Genomic DNA, 15,167 nt, shown 5'->3' with positions numbered 1-15,167 from the left:
TTATTAATATCACACAGTGTATCGTTTATTGATATATATATGCCTCTCATTATCTCGCAAATCTTTTATCAAGTCCGCTGCAAAAATTGAGCGCGCAAGTTCAACTTCTTCCGGTTGAACAAAACGAAGGAGGGGATTTTGAAGTGTAGAACTTATATATATCTGGACGACGATTCGGGTGTAATTTTGTTCCACTAAACAAGTGAGTGTGAATTACAAAATTGGATGACGTAAAATGTGATCTTTGTGGAAAATTAGTGATTCAATGAGTGCGATATAAAAAAACAACTATGCTGATTTTGTGAATTCGTCTGCTACTGCTAGTGGCGTAGTGCTCTGTGAGGTCCTATTGACTGTGTGAAGTCTGTGAGTGTTGGGAATCTTTCATAACGAAAATTGATACAAGTATATGAACATATTGGCATCAGATTTGAGATGATATACATATAACTTACCTCTGGGGATAACTTTCGCCTGTGATTGCCCGGGGAAACATACTAGGGCCCATACATGATACAAAGTCTACAAGTGAAGTGCATGTGCCTGGTTTAACTACCTTAAGTTTTACTTACAAGTACTTACAAGAACTACTAGTTGTAGACACGGAAGCCTGCTAACATTGATTGAAACACCAAGAACAACGTCAAGTTGATCAAGAAGTTCAATGTCATCGGTCACTCAGTTCGCCAGTGTGCAGCCTCGGGTACGAATTCTGAGAGAGAAGGAACGCCGTCTGCGAGCAGAGCTGGCACTTTTGAAAATAACAGACCCACGGACTTTGCCTAATGATCCTCAGGTATGGTGTTTCACTGTATGAGTCTCTCTCTCTCTCTCTCTCTCTCTCTCTCTCTCTCTCTCTCTCTCTCTCTCTCTCTCTCTCTCTCTCTCTCTCTCTCTCTCTCTCTCTCTCTCTCTCTCTCTCTCTCGCTCTCTCTCTCTTTGCAACGTAGTTGTTCCATTGATTCCTCAGTTCACAGAACTTTTCTTTCCTCGAAGTTGCACACGTTTTTGCTTGATTGATACAGTTTTCATTATGCCTTTGACAATAATATGTCATGTTCGCTTGTATGTATATGAGTTGTTCTTTGCTACTGGTCACAAGTGGGGGTCAGCTCACACGGACGCATTTTTCAATACAGTCTAGGGGAGAAACTGGTCACAAAGCACCCAGTACATGCCAGAGAGATAGGAGAATCGGCACAATAAAAGAAAATACCAAAATCATTCAATAGATATGGAAATATTAAGATTTACTGTGAAAATGCCAGCAAAAATGGCGTCCAAAAACGGGAACGCACACTTGGTGCGTCTTTGAAGACTTACCTCCCGTTCTGTGTTGTTGATAATAGTCGTGTTTGTGCTGTTGTTGTTGAAATAGTATCTAATAAAACTGATGCAGTTCTTGAAATGTTGCAAATTATTGTTGTCTTTGTGAAATGCGAGAGTGTTCTGAGGCGTAATCTGCATACGGCTGATGTCCCACATAGGGTACCCCACTTCGATCAGCGTATCACTCCAAATGAGCTTCATAGCAGAAAAGCAGATACACTACCAACACACTGCATAACAGATCTACAAGTCTGAGCCAGAATCATTGAAATTTACTTTCTGTATAAAATATTGCAATCAAATTTGTTCACGATGTCCCACAAATAACGCAGGTTACCCTCGCCTTCGATTCAAAGTAACTCCAATCTGACTTAATTACAATCGAAACGCAGATGACGAACTGATTCACCACAAATTTGTGGTATTTTACACACAAATTTCAACTGTGTTGTTTCGCGATAAACAGCCATAAACAAACAAATGTTGCGCCGTCACGTCGCCTTGGAAGGAATAACGCAGGTGACCAAGGCTTGTTTCCGATACCTGTCTGATTAAAATCATCGTTTTTTCACGAATGACGGCTCTTTGGCAGATCTGGTGAGTTGGAAACTGTCTATGAATGTTTCATTTAATGTCAAATGCGTACATTCTTGTCGATATTGTTACCTTTGGGCTCATAAATTAAGTCAATCGTCGTGTTGTCCGAAAGTGACTTTTGTCAGCATAGAACTTACTGTGCTTTGATCATTGACTGAGAAGAATCTTCCGATGACACTAGTTCATTTCACTACGCGACTGCAGATCTGCAAGGAAACTTATGGCAGGGGAAATAAGCTTAACTGAAGACGAATAAGCGGAGTAACTGTTCTTCAACGGATTGCTCTGACTGATCTAAATATTTAGATCTTGTCGTCTGCTAGTCTGCTAGTAAGTAGTCTTCGGTCGTGTGAAAGTCACATCTATTTCGACTGTGCACATCGATCCGTGTAGTGAAATGTTGATCTTTGATGATTTGGCAACATAACTTCGCTAAATGTGCTTCGAGTGTATCTCTCCGTTAACCGCATTTGAAAACGTCTTTTAACAAGACCATGTTTCGACAGCCCAGACGGGGAGGATCCTCGATAGCTCACAGGGTATATAATGTTTTCCGCCGTTTTTTGAAGAATCCTTTCAAATTTGCTATTCCAAAAGTACCTTATGACACGACTCGAGTGGCAAAGAACATTCTCTGCAATTCCTGTCTCAGTCCGTGAAGCCGTTTCGGGTCCTATCGTCATCATACAAACATACACACAGACACACAAGAACCAGCTTTAAAAGTTAGATTATGTAGGAACCATGTGAACCAGTGATTTTTTCTTATGTACAACAGATACTACAGTATTTCTGCTTTATGAAAAGCAATATTTCAAAAACAAAACTAGAGATTTGAATTTTGACCACTTTTCCCCCTTTCTGTCACCAGTACTGAAGAACAACTCATATATATATATTTTTTTTTTAATCGTTTGCTTGTTCATCGTTTGTTTTTATTACTTCTTTAATTGATATTCCAACATTTTTAAAACGTATTATCATTAGATTAAACCCTCCCATGGGCGAGGGCTGGATGTAAAAAAGCACCTGTTTGCTTATGCCACTACCCTCGTAAATAAAGAATTTGTCATTGTCATTGTCATTGTCATTGTCTCTCTCGCTCTCTCCCTCTCTCTTTTGTATAATAAATGTTCATTTATGTATAAAGTCGTCTATAAGGACGCCCCAACATATCTTATACAACTCTTCAATTCATCTCCGTCATATTATTCAAACACTCGAAATAACCTTGCCTTGTCAAGGCCCCGCATCGATTTGTTTAAAACTAGTTTTTCTTATTCTGGTGCGTTCCTTTGGAATTCACTACCTGTAAATATCAAGTCATGTCTGTCATTATCTTCTTTTAAAAGACAGCTCCGAAAGCACCTCTCTAACGACTAAGTCGGTGTACACTTTGTGCGAGTGTGTGTGAGGATGTGTAAAAGAGAAAGTGTATAGTATGCTTCCATTAACAAGCACACTTTTGAATTTTTAATTTTTATTTTGTTATACCTTTCCCTATTGTTTTTTTTATTTTTATTTTTTTATTCTTCATATTTGTTCTTTGTTTCATGTGTGTATTATAGTAGGGACTAGCTGTAAGAAAGGACCATATGGACCTAATGCTATCATCCCTCGGTAATAAAGTTTTCGAGTTCTCTCTCTCTCTCTCTCTCTCTCTCTCTCTCTCTCTCTCTCTCTCTCTCTCTCTCTCTCTCTCTCTCTCTCTCTCTCTCTCTCTCTCTCTCTCTCTCTCTCTCACACACATTGTGTATGCATTGTTTGGTGTGTACATGTTAATTGTTGTCGTAACAGGTATGCAAATATATCTCAACCGTTTCAGTCTTGCTCTCATATGCCAGATTTAGCAGTCTAAGTTTCTTTTCTGATGCTTTGAATTTGGAGACAGAAATGTGATGGTCACAGGTTTACTGTTCTGTGAAGTGCAAGTATTTGCAATTGAAGTACATTGTACCTTGTTTGAACACAATTATTGGCGTGGTAATGGTAGCTACTTTGCCAGTTTGGTACAGATTTTCATTTATTTTATTTGATGCTCACGATAACCGATTTAGTGGACAAACAACACATTGTCAGGCGTATACCTGCTTTCATACAATTACAAATATGCACACATACTGACAAATGCACTAGTTTGAGCACACAGTACAAAGTATACACAAAGTGACTAAACACGCTCTCTTATTCACACGATAATAATAATAATAATAATAATAAAGTGTATTTATATTGCGCCTATCCCTTACAAAAAACAAAAATATTTGGCTCTAAGCGCATTACAACATGTGTAGGGACTTGGTACAATCAAGTCTGACAAATACAATAACACAATATACAGTCGGTCTCTTAGGTAAAACTGGGAAAAGCAGCTTCGTCATTTAAACACTGCTAGTGCTACTAAAAAAATCCTCTAACAATGCATACTGCTTTACAATATGCATTTATGTATAAATATAGTTAAAGAACATCGAGTTAATAGGAATTAGAAAAGGTTCTTATGATAAAACTATCTAGCGAACGACGAAGAAGAAGAAGAATAAAACTATCAATGTCGATGTATAACAAGTCATTCAACGTAAATGGCCAAAGAACAACAACAAAGCAATGATGATAAAACAGTTATACTCAATGGCTAGTAACGAGGCAGAACTAAATAGTATCGACACAAGATTAAAACAAAACATATTCCTGGAGACACATTTATACATGTATCACACTCGCACACACACGCCAAGGCACGTGTAGTCGCACTCATACACCGCGACAGCTATCGCGCGCACGTACAAGGGAAAAAACAGACCCACATGATCTCATATTGTGTGCAGTCACCTTTTTCTTTTCAATGAAACTAACATTACAGTGCCGTTACAGGTGATTAAAAAGGTTATGCTGACAGACATGCAGAGGCAAGTATCGCAGGTGAAGGAGACGGTGTCCTTGGTGAAATCCCAGCGACAGGAGCTGCTCGCCAGTATGGAGCGAGAAGAGCAGTACAAGGAACAGCTTGTGGCCGTCAATGAAAAACTACAGGTACACCATGCACTTTCAGCGACTGTGCTGAGCTTTTTTCAAACTGATGCGGAGTTGAGAGACATAGTACAGTGGAACCCCCCCCCCCCTTTTTTTTTTTTAAAGACATCCGATTGAAGACTCCCTTTCATTTTAAGACCCTGTTTTTTCAGATATTTTGTTATATCTGAAAAAAACAGGGTCTTTTTTTTCAGATATTTTGTTCGGCGAACGCAAGAAGAAGAAGATATTTTGTTCATTTATAACCTCTGTGCATGTACCACAATTTTTAGACTCCCTCCCTCCTTTTTAAGGCCTGATTTTCTCAGAGGTCTTTAAAAGTGGGTTCCATTGTATGTACACACAAAATAAGAGCAGGGGGAGGCAGTGGAGACACAATCTCAGGTGGTGTTGCAGTACTGTGAAAGCTACCTTTTTGAGTCACTTGAGAAAAAGTGACTCTATGTAATCGGTCAGTGTTAGTCTGTCCGGCCGGCCGGCCATCCGGCCGGCCGTCCGTAGACACCACCTTAACGTTGGACTTTTCTCGGAAACTATCAAAGCGATCGGGCTCATATTTTGTTTAGTCGTGACCTCCAATGACCTCTACACTTTAACGATGGTTTCGTTGACCTTTGACCTTTTTCAAGGTCACAGGTCAGCGTCAAAGGAAAAATTAGACATTTTATATCTTTGACAAAGTTCATCGGATGTGATTGAAACTTTGTAGGATTATTCTTTACATCAAAGTATTTACATCTGTAGCCTTTTACGAACGTTATCAGAAAAACAAGGGAGATAACTAGCCTTTTCTGTTCGGCAACACACAACTTAACGTTGGGCTTTTCTCGGAAACTATAAAAGTGACCGGGCTCAAATTTTATGTGAACGTGACTCATTGTGTTGTGAATAGCAATTTCTTCCTGTCCATCTGATGCCTCATACATGGGTGAAAGTAGCCCGTCAATTGACTGAAATCCGTCAATCTGAAAATAATTCTGACGGAAATTCCGTCAATCTGCAATTTTGAAAAAAAAAACATTTTAATTTATTTTTTATTTATTTTTTATTTTTTTTAAACCAAACGAAACTACTTGCGGAACGCGTTTTCGAACTGCTATAGTGAACCGGTTGCAGTTTGCCCGGAAACGGAAGCGCTTTTGCCCGTGCTCGCGGTAAACCCTGTAGGTGAGGTTTCTTCGCTTTCGGATTCGCTCTGCATCACGATAAAATAAAAAAAAGTTCTCTCGCGTTTTGGCAGGCATTACGAAGTGGTGACACGATTTCTGCGACAAAGATGCCGGCTTTGACGGAAAACGCACGGACAGATCTTATTGATGCTGGTCTAGCCAACAAATGGCGATGGGACTGGTTGGAGTTCATGAAACTAAAACTGTGTGTGATAAGTTTGGTGCTTGAAACTCAAGTGCTTTTCCTTGAGAACTTTGCACTATAAGAGATGCTACTGCTTAGTTGCTACTTTGTGCAGTGCTACATCATGCTGTTTGCATGTGTGACATTCTGTTTCATCATTTCGTTCAATGCCTGTCTGGCAATGTAATATTTCGAACTTTTATTTCAGTTGTTCAGTTGTTCACTTTCTATTTCATGTAGTATGGCTGTTGTCAATGTTAATTGTTATCAATTGTGTCGTTGTGTTGGAAGATGCAAGTGTGAAAGGATACACAAGAAAAATGATTACTTCTGTGAATTGTTTTGATTTTGTTTACCCTTTTTACCATATCATTAGAATCTGAAGGTATTTTTTTGACCTGCATGATAGTGTATTTTTTTGCCAGGAAAGGCCACAAAATCACAATGAATAATGCAAACATTCTTCTTCTTCTTCTTCTTCGTTCATGGGCTTAGACTCCCACGTTCACTCATGTTTTAAGCACGAGTGGATTTTTACGTGTATGACCGTTTTTACCCCGCCATTCAGGCAGCATACGCCGATTTCGAGGGAGGCATGCTGGGTATTTTCATGTTTCTATAACCCACCGAACTCTGACATGGATTACAGGATCTTTTCCGTGCGCACTTGGTCTTGTGCTTGCGTGTACACACGAAGGGGGTTAAGTCACTAGCAGGTCTGCACATAAGTTGACCTGGGAAATCGGAAAAATCTCCACTCTTAACCCACCAGGCGGCAGCGACCAGGATTCGAACTCACGCCCTCCCGATTAGGAGGCCGACGTCTTACCACTGCGCCACTGCGCCCGTCATGCAAAAATTCGTTTTCGGCCAGGGGGCGTTGCCCCCCTGGACCCCCTAACGGGGCCCTGCCCCGTACCCCGCCAGGGCTTGGGCGGTCCCTGGACCCCTGCCTCAAAAAATTTTCAGTCAATTTGATTTTCCTAGGTTTCACCCATGCTCATATAATATTCAGAACTGCGAAAGTGACTCGATCGAGCGTTTGCTCTTCTTGTTATTTATTGAATTTAAGAGTAAGAATATATATGAGGAAATTAGGTTCGGGGGGGGGGGGGGGGGGGGGGACTTTGGGAAGTGAGTCTTACAATTACATACAGGTAAATTTGCAGACTCTGAAAAACAAAATTCAGTATAAAACGGGTCTTAAAGGCCGAGGTCCAACAGGCCAGAATACCCATGGGTATAGGCGGAGCCTATTTTCAGTGACCGACAGGTCACAAGTTACCTAGTCTGGTGGATGCAGTGGCCAAGGCATTCCACCTCGCCTTGGCAGTGTGTGTGCCTTTCTTGTGAACCTCTGTAAAGTCCCGTTATGTGTGTGTGTGTGTGTGTGTGGTATTCACCTTTTTTTCTGACGGTTATTTGGAAGCATTATTAGTTGCAATAATTTATTCACACTAGCAATAAATCCTCTGAATGCAGATTACACGCACACACATACACACACACGCCGTCGCATGCGCGCGCGCATTTGTACACTTGTGCAATACAACTGAGCACATGGTGAAAGTTATGCAGTGCCATGCACTAACGCAACCGGTCAACCTGACTTCGTGTTGTAGACTGGAGAGTAGAAATACCCTCTCTCTTGGTGCAGAACCTGATGCTGAGTGGAAACTCGCACCAACAATCGGATGCCAAGAACTTGAGGGACCATCTACAGAGTTAAATGTGTCACTGCTTTCTGTACATGCATGTTTGAATGTTTCACCCAAGACATTGGCGCCACTATGTAGCTCTGTGTCTTGGTTTTACAGTTCCCAAGGTATCAAGGTCGGTACCGTTTTCAAGACGAGTAGGTCAGTCTAGCCGGCTTTTGGAACAGTGGAACCCTTGTTACACAAACCGACTGCATTCTCTAAAGAAAATATATTGACCATTGTCTTTAGCCAAATGTAAAGCCTGTGAATATAAGTTGAAACTGACTTGTTAGACACCCTTATTTTGAACAAAAGATATAGTTTGCGGTTGTTAATTACGCATGTGACCGTTGGCTTCAGGTTGACCAGTAAATCCAGATACATAACGGCACTGTGAGCGTGCATTTCGCTCCCCGAGCCCACATGTTTGGTTTTGTCTTAGGTTACCAAAATTTGCGGGAAGAGGAGAAATTTGGTGGGAAAACTTGCATTTAGTCAGTCAAGGCATGGTCTCGCGTCGTCACTGTCCGGAGGAGAACAGCTTTGTGACTAATAAATGTTTAATTAGATAGCAGAGCATCACTATTGCTGGATGTGGATGAATATGATATCTGTGACAGACAGGGATTACGACATTTGCTGCAGAGTCGCCTGAATAATGGTGTTTTAGTGTGTGAAAAAGTGAAGAAAGTGTCTTTCATGAGTCATGAGTGCCTGGTTCCAACGTGCATGACTGTGATACGCGGTGTTCTACCGGAAACATCAAGCAACGCGTATACAATTATTTTCTCTGGAAAAGTCTGCCATAAATTGAAGACATTGGTACTTCACTGACGATTGTATTCATCCACCAAATAACTTCAGCTTCCCTTTTCAGCCCAAGAAGAACTTTTTTCGGTTGAATATGTTTCACTTTTAAAAAAAAAGTAATAAATACCAAACTAACATTCGTAAAGTGCAGACTATCTTTGAAACGATTTATTAATTACAGAACGATTATTGAAAGTGTTTCACTCTCAGGCAGATTAACCAGTGGTGTCATGTAGCATCCATGGCGGCTGCAATAGCGCGGAGTGACCGGAACTTTGGGGTCAGGCAACATCTGGTAAACGTTATGTGGCGGGTGTGTGTTGCCGAAAAGGAATGAGCGGTGCGTGGACATTATCTTTCTCGTGTCTTTAGCTCCGCCCAGTCCACCACGACTGACAGCCGTTTGATTTTGAATTCAAATTTGGCGAGTGAATTTTTTTTCTGAAAGTACGTTATCCAGGGGTTATTATAAACACTTTTTGGGGTGCATGTGTGGTGTACACCTTCAAATGTTTGCTTGACAAAAATGGTGCTTTTGAGTTTGGTATAGACAGAGTATTTTTGAGTCACTTGAGAAAAAGTGACTCTATGTAATCGGTCAGTGTTAGTCTGTCCGGCCGGCCGTCCGTAGACACCACCTTAACGTTGGACTTTTCTCGGAAACTATCAAAGCGATCGGGCTCATATTTTGTTTAGTCGTGACCTCCAATGACCTCTACACTTTAACGATGGTTTCGTTGACCTTTGACCTTTTTCAAGGTCACAGGTCAGCGTCAAAGGAAAAATTAGACATTTTATATCTTTGACAAAGTATCTCGGAAACTATCAAAGCGATCGGGCTCATATTTTGTTTAGTCGTGACCTCCAATGACCTCTACACTTTAACGATGGTTTTGTTGACCTTTGACCTTTTTCAAGGTCACAGGTCAGCGTCAAAGGAAAAATTAGACATTTTATATCTTTGACAAAGTTCATCGGATGTGATTGAAACTTTGTAGGATTATTCTTTACATCAAAGTATTTACATCTGTAGCCTTTTACGAACGTTATCAGAAAAACAAGGGAGATAACTAGCCTTTTCTGTTCGGCAACACACAACTTAACGTTGGGCTTTTCTCGGAAACTATAAAAGTGACCGGGCTCAAATTTTATGTGAACGTGACTCATTGTGTTGTGAATAGCAATTTCTTCCTGTCCATCTGATGCCTCATATAATATTCAGAACTGCGAAAGTGACTCGATCGAGCGTTTGCTCTTCTTGTTGAAAATAATATTTCAAGTGAGAGCTCGTTTCCTGAAAAGAGCTGGACATTAGACTGAAGTGCCACGCGCCGCTCTGCTTTTATACCCGACCCTCGGCCTTTAAAGCGGTTTTCACTGGACTGCAATGCAAAGGCATTCTCATAGAATTGAATTGTCTCAAAAATGTCTACATTTATTTCTTGCTTCTTTACCCTCAGGTTTTCTGGAATGGAACCAACTAGTGCTACTTATACACTAATAGAGCGTATGTCAAATACTTTTTGTACTTTTGAAACTCACACTGTGTGCAGCAAGTAGTATTTTCCTGGAGTTTTCAACTTTCAGAAGGAGGGATCAGTTGTCAGAAATATTCTTTGTTTCATCACCTTTTGAAAAGTTGAAATGATTACCTTTCCAATCAGGAAAAATCCAACAGCCTGGAGGCAGAGGATCCTCCACAGGACGCCGTGGAAACGGTAACTCAGGAACTGGAAAATAAGATCAACGCTGCCGGCAAGACTGAGGAGGCCATGATGAAAAAACTGGCCGACTTTGTGGAGGAGCATTTTCCTTTACCAGAACCTGCTCAGGTAAATGTGAAGGGAAAGGTGTTGCAATTGACAATGTTTGGAAGTAACTCTGTCTGTTCTCCGGGAGTTTTTATTAGCTGCAGTGGAGCTGTGCTGCTTGAAGCCAAGGCAAGCAATCATGGAATATAATGAGAGAAAAAATAGTTTTTTCTGTGCATGTTTTTGAGTCACTTGAGAAAAAGTGACTCTATGTAATCGGTCAGTGTTAGTCTGTCCGGCGGCCGGCCGTCCGTAGACACCACCTTAACGTTGGACTTTTCTCGGAAACTATCAAAGCGATCGGGCTCATATTTTGTTTAGTCGTGACCTCCAATGACCTCTACACTTTAACGATGGTTTCGTTGACCTTTGACCTTTTTCAAGGTCACAGGTCAGCGTCAAAGGAAAAATTAGACATTTTATATCTTTGACAAACTTTTCTCGGAAACTATCAAAGCGATCGGGCTCATATTTTGTTTAGTCGTGACCTCTAATGACCTCTACACTTTAACGATGGTTTCGTTGACCTTTGACCTTTTTCAAGGTCACAGGTCAGCGTCAAAGGAAAAATTAGACATTTTATATCTTTGACAAAGTTCATCGGATGTGATTGAAACTTTGTAGGATTATTCTTTACATCAAAGTATTTACATCTGTAGCCTTTTACGAACGTTATCAGAAAAACAAGGGAGATAACTAGCCTTTTCTGTTCGGCAACACACAACTTAACGTTGGGCTTTTCTCGGAAACTATAAAAGTGACCGGGCTCAAATTTTATGTGAACGTGACTCATTGTGTTGTGAATAGCAATTTCTTCCTGTCCATCTGATGCCTCATATAATATTCAGAACTGCGAAAGTGACTCGATCGAGCGTTTGCTCTTCTTGTTGAAAGAAAAGGGCATGGTATCAAGCAGACACTGTCTTTTATGCCGTGTTGGTTTGATATGATGCTTTTTTCTTTCGGTATCTGGCCTCAGATTCAAGTGCCGCAGTACAGTTCACCCACAGCCTGTTAGTGTTAAAAAACAACAACAGTTATTTCCAGAAATTGTTTATTGTTTTAGGCTTTGTGAGTGAGTTTGTTTGAGTGTCAGGTTGTGTGTGGTGGGTGTGATCTGCTTCTTCACCTTTTCCTGACATACTTCTCCATACTGGTCTTTCCGCTGCATCAGATGTAACTAGTTCATGCATTATAATGTATTAGTTGATTGCATCTGTTCATGTCAGTTTTCGGTCACACGATGCATGAATGTCACAACTTATATATTTCCTTGGATATATGAATCCACCAACTGTAGAGCTGAGCAGGAAGTAAGGCATTTATCAGTTTTCCAGTTCAGGATGTGTTCAAAAAAAATAAGAGTATGATGTTGATTTCTGGTCTTAATTGTGCTGACAAATTATTGGGTTGAACACTCTTTTGCAGATCGCAAAAACTTCAAAGGATCTTCGGTCGCGAAAACAGCAGAGCGGCAAAGAGACTTTGCAACTGAAAGTTATCCTCTTAGAATTGATGACAAAGTAAGTACATACAGTTTAACCTCTAGAAACAAACAATCTGTGCTGTTTTAATGAAGGAATTCTTCTGATCATGTCCATCCAAAACTATGTTTCAAGCAAACATTACAAGGGAGATTTCCACACTGGAACTAAGCTGTTATTTTAAGTTTTACAATTTTTCGTTCAGCTGAAAAAGGATAATCAGCATTTTGAACGATCTGAAAACTCAGGATTTAAACAAAGTTCTAAAGTTCTAAAATGTGTTTAACTTTAGGATATGATCGAATAACCTGTCCCTTCGTAGTGAACATGTATGTGATGGATACCGAATAATTTAAGTTATTGAGACATCCCAGTGCACTAAGGGATTTATAGAGCAAATCGAGAAAATTCATTATTGAACGAAGCGCATAGCGCTGAGTTCAATAATTATTTTCAAGATTTGCTCTATAAATCCCTTTGTGCACTGGGATTGTTTCAATAACGATATTGTCAGTACCGCCAGAGAAAAAAGATAATTCAAAACGCACATTTTGCTACGCGCATTTGAATAGGCATAACTGTGTGGTCAGGTCGTGGAAGACTGAAGTTTTGTGTGGGCTGTCTCAAGTGTATCGTGCTTTCGTCACACCCAAACTCTTGTTTTAATTTCTGTTGGTAAATTCCAGTGTAGCGTTAAGCAAAAAAGTGATAATCTTTCATAGAGATCTCATTTGAACTCGGAGAAAGGGCTGTGCACTTAGACAAGTCATTTGCGATTCAAAACCTCCAGTCGAGCTTCGACAGATTGACTGTGCAGAGTGGTGCCCCTTGAATTGACTCAATGATCGACTGCTCGACGGTTATCAACCCCCCGCGGGTTAGGGGGAAGAATTTACCCGATGCTCCCCAGCATGTCGTAAGAGGCGACTAACGGATTCTGTTTCTCCTTTTACCCTTGTTAAGTGTTTCTTGTATAGAAATTAGAATATAGTCAATTTTTTTAAAGATTTTAGTCAAGCAGTATGTAAGAAATGTTAAGTCCTTTGTACTGGAAACTTGCATTCTCCCAGTAAGGTAATATATTGTACTACGTTGCAAGCCCCTGGAGCAAATTTTTGATTAGTGCTTTTGTGAACAAGAAACAATTGACAAGTGGCTCTATCCCATCTCCCCCCTTTCCCCGTCGCGATATAACCTTCGTGGTTGAAAACGACGTTAAACACCAAATAAAGAAAGAAAAGACGGTTAGCACATTTTCAAAATAAATGTATGTTTCTCGTGTTGTATCTTCACTCATCGAGGAGTCTGGTACTAAATATGAACGGTAAGAATGCTCTGAACTCTACAGGTATTATATCCCCATCGGTTTTTGTTCACATTTGCCCAACATGTTTATTTGCTGAGCGGGGTTTATGTCGTCTGCTAGGCTAGAGCAATCGAACAACGGCAGTCTCATTTCAAAAACAAAAATTGCTCGTCACGTTGCATTGAGTCTGCACACATGAGGCAGGCTGGTAATAAGTCTTATATATGGTAAGAACGTTCTGAACCCTACACATTTTCGATTTCGATTGTTCTTGCCTTGTTCTAGAATCTATGCAAGTCGAAAATTAGTTGAGACGCAGCGGCTTCTATTTTTAGATCAGTGGCACAGGCACATGCAATCTGTCAGAAAAAAACCACTTCTGCTTTAATTGAGAAGCAGGAAATTTATGGCCATTTGGTATTGTGGAGAATATAAGCTACATGTCATTTATTAATTCTGAGGATGAGAGTACAGTCTCGTTTAGGCAAAGGGCGGAAGAATACGCTCTGTGGAAAAGTTAGCGCACTCTTGGAGTGCGTTAACAGTTTTAGCGCATCGCCATTAGCCAATCAACTGGTTCACATCAGTCATGTGACACCAGTACTTACTGACAATTAGTTTTATCAATGATTTGAATTGTTGATAGTTGTCAAGCCAAGTCCATTGGGAAAAGCCACTGATCTGTTATTGCTTTGTTGGGACGTGGAGTCGTTTTGATGTGCTACTAAAGAGTACACTGTATAAGACCGGACCCATCGATTTTAATAGTAATGATAATGAGGATATTTATATGACAATGACCGGCACGGTTGGCCTAGTGGTAAGGCGTCCGACCCGTGATCGGGAGGTCGTGGTTTCGAACCCCGGCCGGGTTATACCTAAGACTTTACAATTGGCCATCTAGTGGCTGCTCCGCCTGGCGTCTGGCATTATGGGGTTAGTGCTAGGACTGGTTGGTCCGGTGTCAGAATAATGTGACTGGGTGAGACATGAAGCCTGTGCTGCGACTTCTGTCTTGTGTGTGGCGCACGTTATATGTCAAAGCAGCACCGCCCTGATATGGCCCTTCGTGGTCGGCTGGGCGTTATGCAAACAAACAAAACAAATATGACAATGACCTACTGATTTCAAAACAAATCGGTCAAATAACCCATAGATTGCTGCATTCTGGATCCGAGTCGCGTTGCCAGTGCAGAATATCTCAAGGATCCATATCTTATGGTATCGAAGACCAACCCATTGATTTTGCAATTTCATTTTCTGATGCATTGGTCAAATGACCCATCACTTTCTGATTCTAGCCATATCCCTAAAAACCCTGGATCTGTTGGGTCTGCAGGTGTGTGGAGTCTCCCAATGATCCGTATCTTATGCTGGACGAGAGACACTGGCCGGCTTACATTGAACTGTTGCTGCGGTGTAACATCATTCTTCAGCATCCAGACAATGACAGGAGGATAAAGCTTGTTCCTTTCCACTTGTGATCCGTCTGCCAGATTTCTCTTCTCTGGACAGTGCATCTGTACGAGTCTTGAGTGTAACTTACCACCATAAACAGAAACTAACTGCAAATATTAACCCTTTGAATGCATGTTTTTGTTCATATTGTTTGTGAATAAAACATTAGAACTATCTGCTTGAATTTCTTAGACTCAGTTTAAAATGTGAAACTGGTTGAATATCACGACATACACAAACACATGTATGAATACATAGACCTGCACACAAACAAACACACGCAATC

At 40.7% G+C, this 15,167-nt stretch overlaps 1 protein-coding gene across 2 annotated transcripts; it reads left to right on the top strand.

The window, feature by feature from the left end:
* The first annotated feature begins 97 nt into the window (after positions 1 to 97).
* Positions 98 to 15,057, top strand: LOC138953170 (centromere protein K-like). Of its 2 annotated transcripts, XM_070324970.1 has the most exons (6): positions 113 to 202; positions 683 to 796; positions 4,801 to 4,959; positions 10,487 to 10,654; positions 12,062 to 12,156; positions 14,763 to 15,057. In XM_070324970.1, exons 3-6 carry the CDS (start codon positions 4,816 to 4,818, stop codon positions 14,905 to 14,907), a joined length of 552 nt encoding a protein of 183 aa, XP_070181071.1. In that variant the 5' UTR covers positions 113 to 202; positions 683 to 796; positions 4,801 to 4,815; the 3' UTR covers positions 14,908 to 15,057. The 2 variants fall into 2 exon arrangements, with proteins under 2 accessions (XP_070181070.1, XP_070181071.1); XM_070324969.1 differs by having other exon boundaries at positions 98 to 796.
* Positions 15,058 to 15,167: the final 110 nt, after the last annotated feature.

The sequence above is a fragment of the Littorina saxatilis genome, linkage group LG17, assembly GCF_037325665.1.
Source record: "Littorina saxatilis isolate snail1 linkage group LG17, US_GU_Lsax_2.0, whole genome shotgun sequence".
NCBI classification, from domain to species: Eukaryota; Metazoa; Mollusca; class Gastropoda; order Littorinimorpha; family Littorinidae; genus Littorina; species Littorina saxatilis.
The sequence above is the reverse complement of the archived record's forward strand: the minus strand, read 5'-3'. Positions and strand labels throughout refer to the sequence as shown.

Excerpts from the sequence above, each read along its gene's own strand:
- LOC138953170 (XM_070324969.1), top strand. The coding sequence starts at position 665 with ATGTCATCGGTCACTCAGTTCGCCAGTGTGCAGCCTCGGGTACGAATT. Across the intron at positions 4,960-10,486 it reads CCGTCAATGAAAAACTACAG|GAAAAATCCAACAGCCTGGA; the intron begins GTACACCATGCA and ends CTTTCCAATCAG. Across the intron at positions 10,655-12,061 it reads CTTTACCAGAACCTGCTCAG|ATCGCAAAAACTTCAAAGGA; the intron begins GTAAATGTGAAG and ends ACTCTTTTGCAG.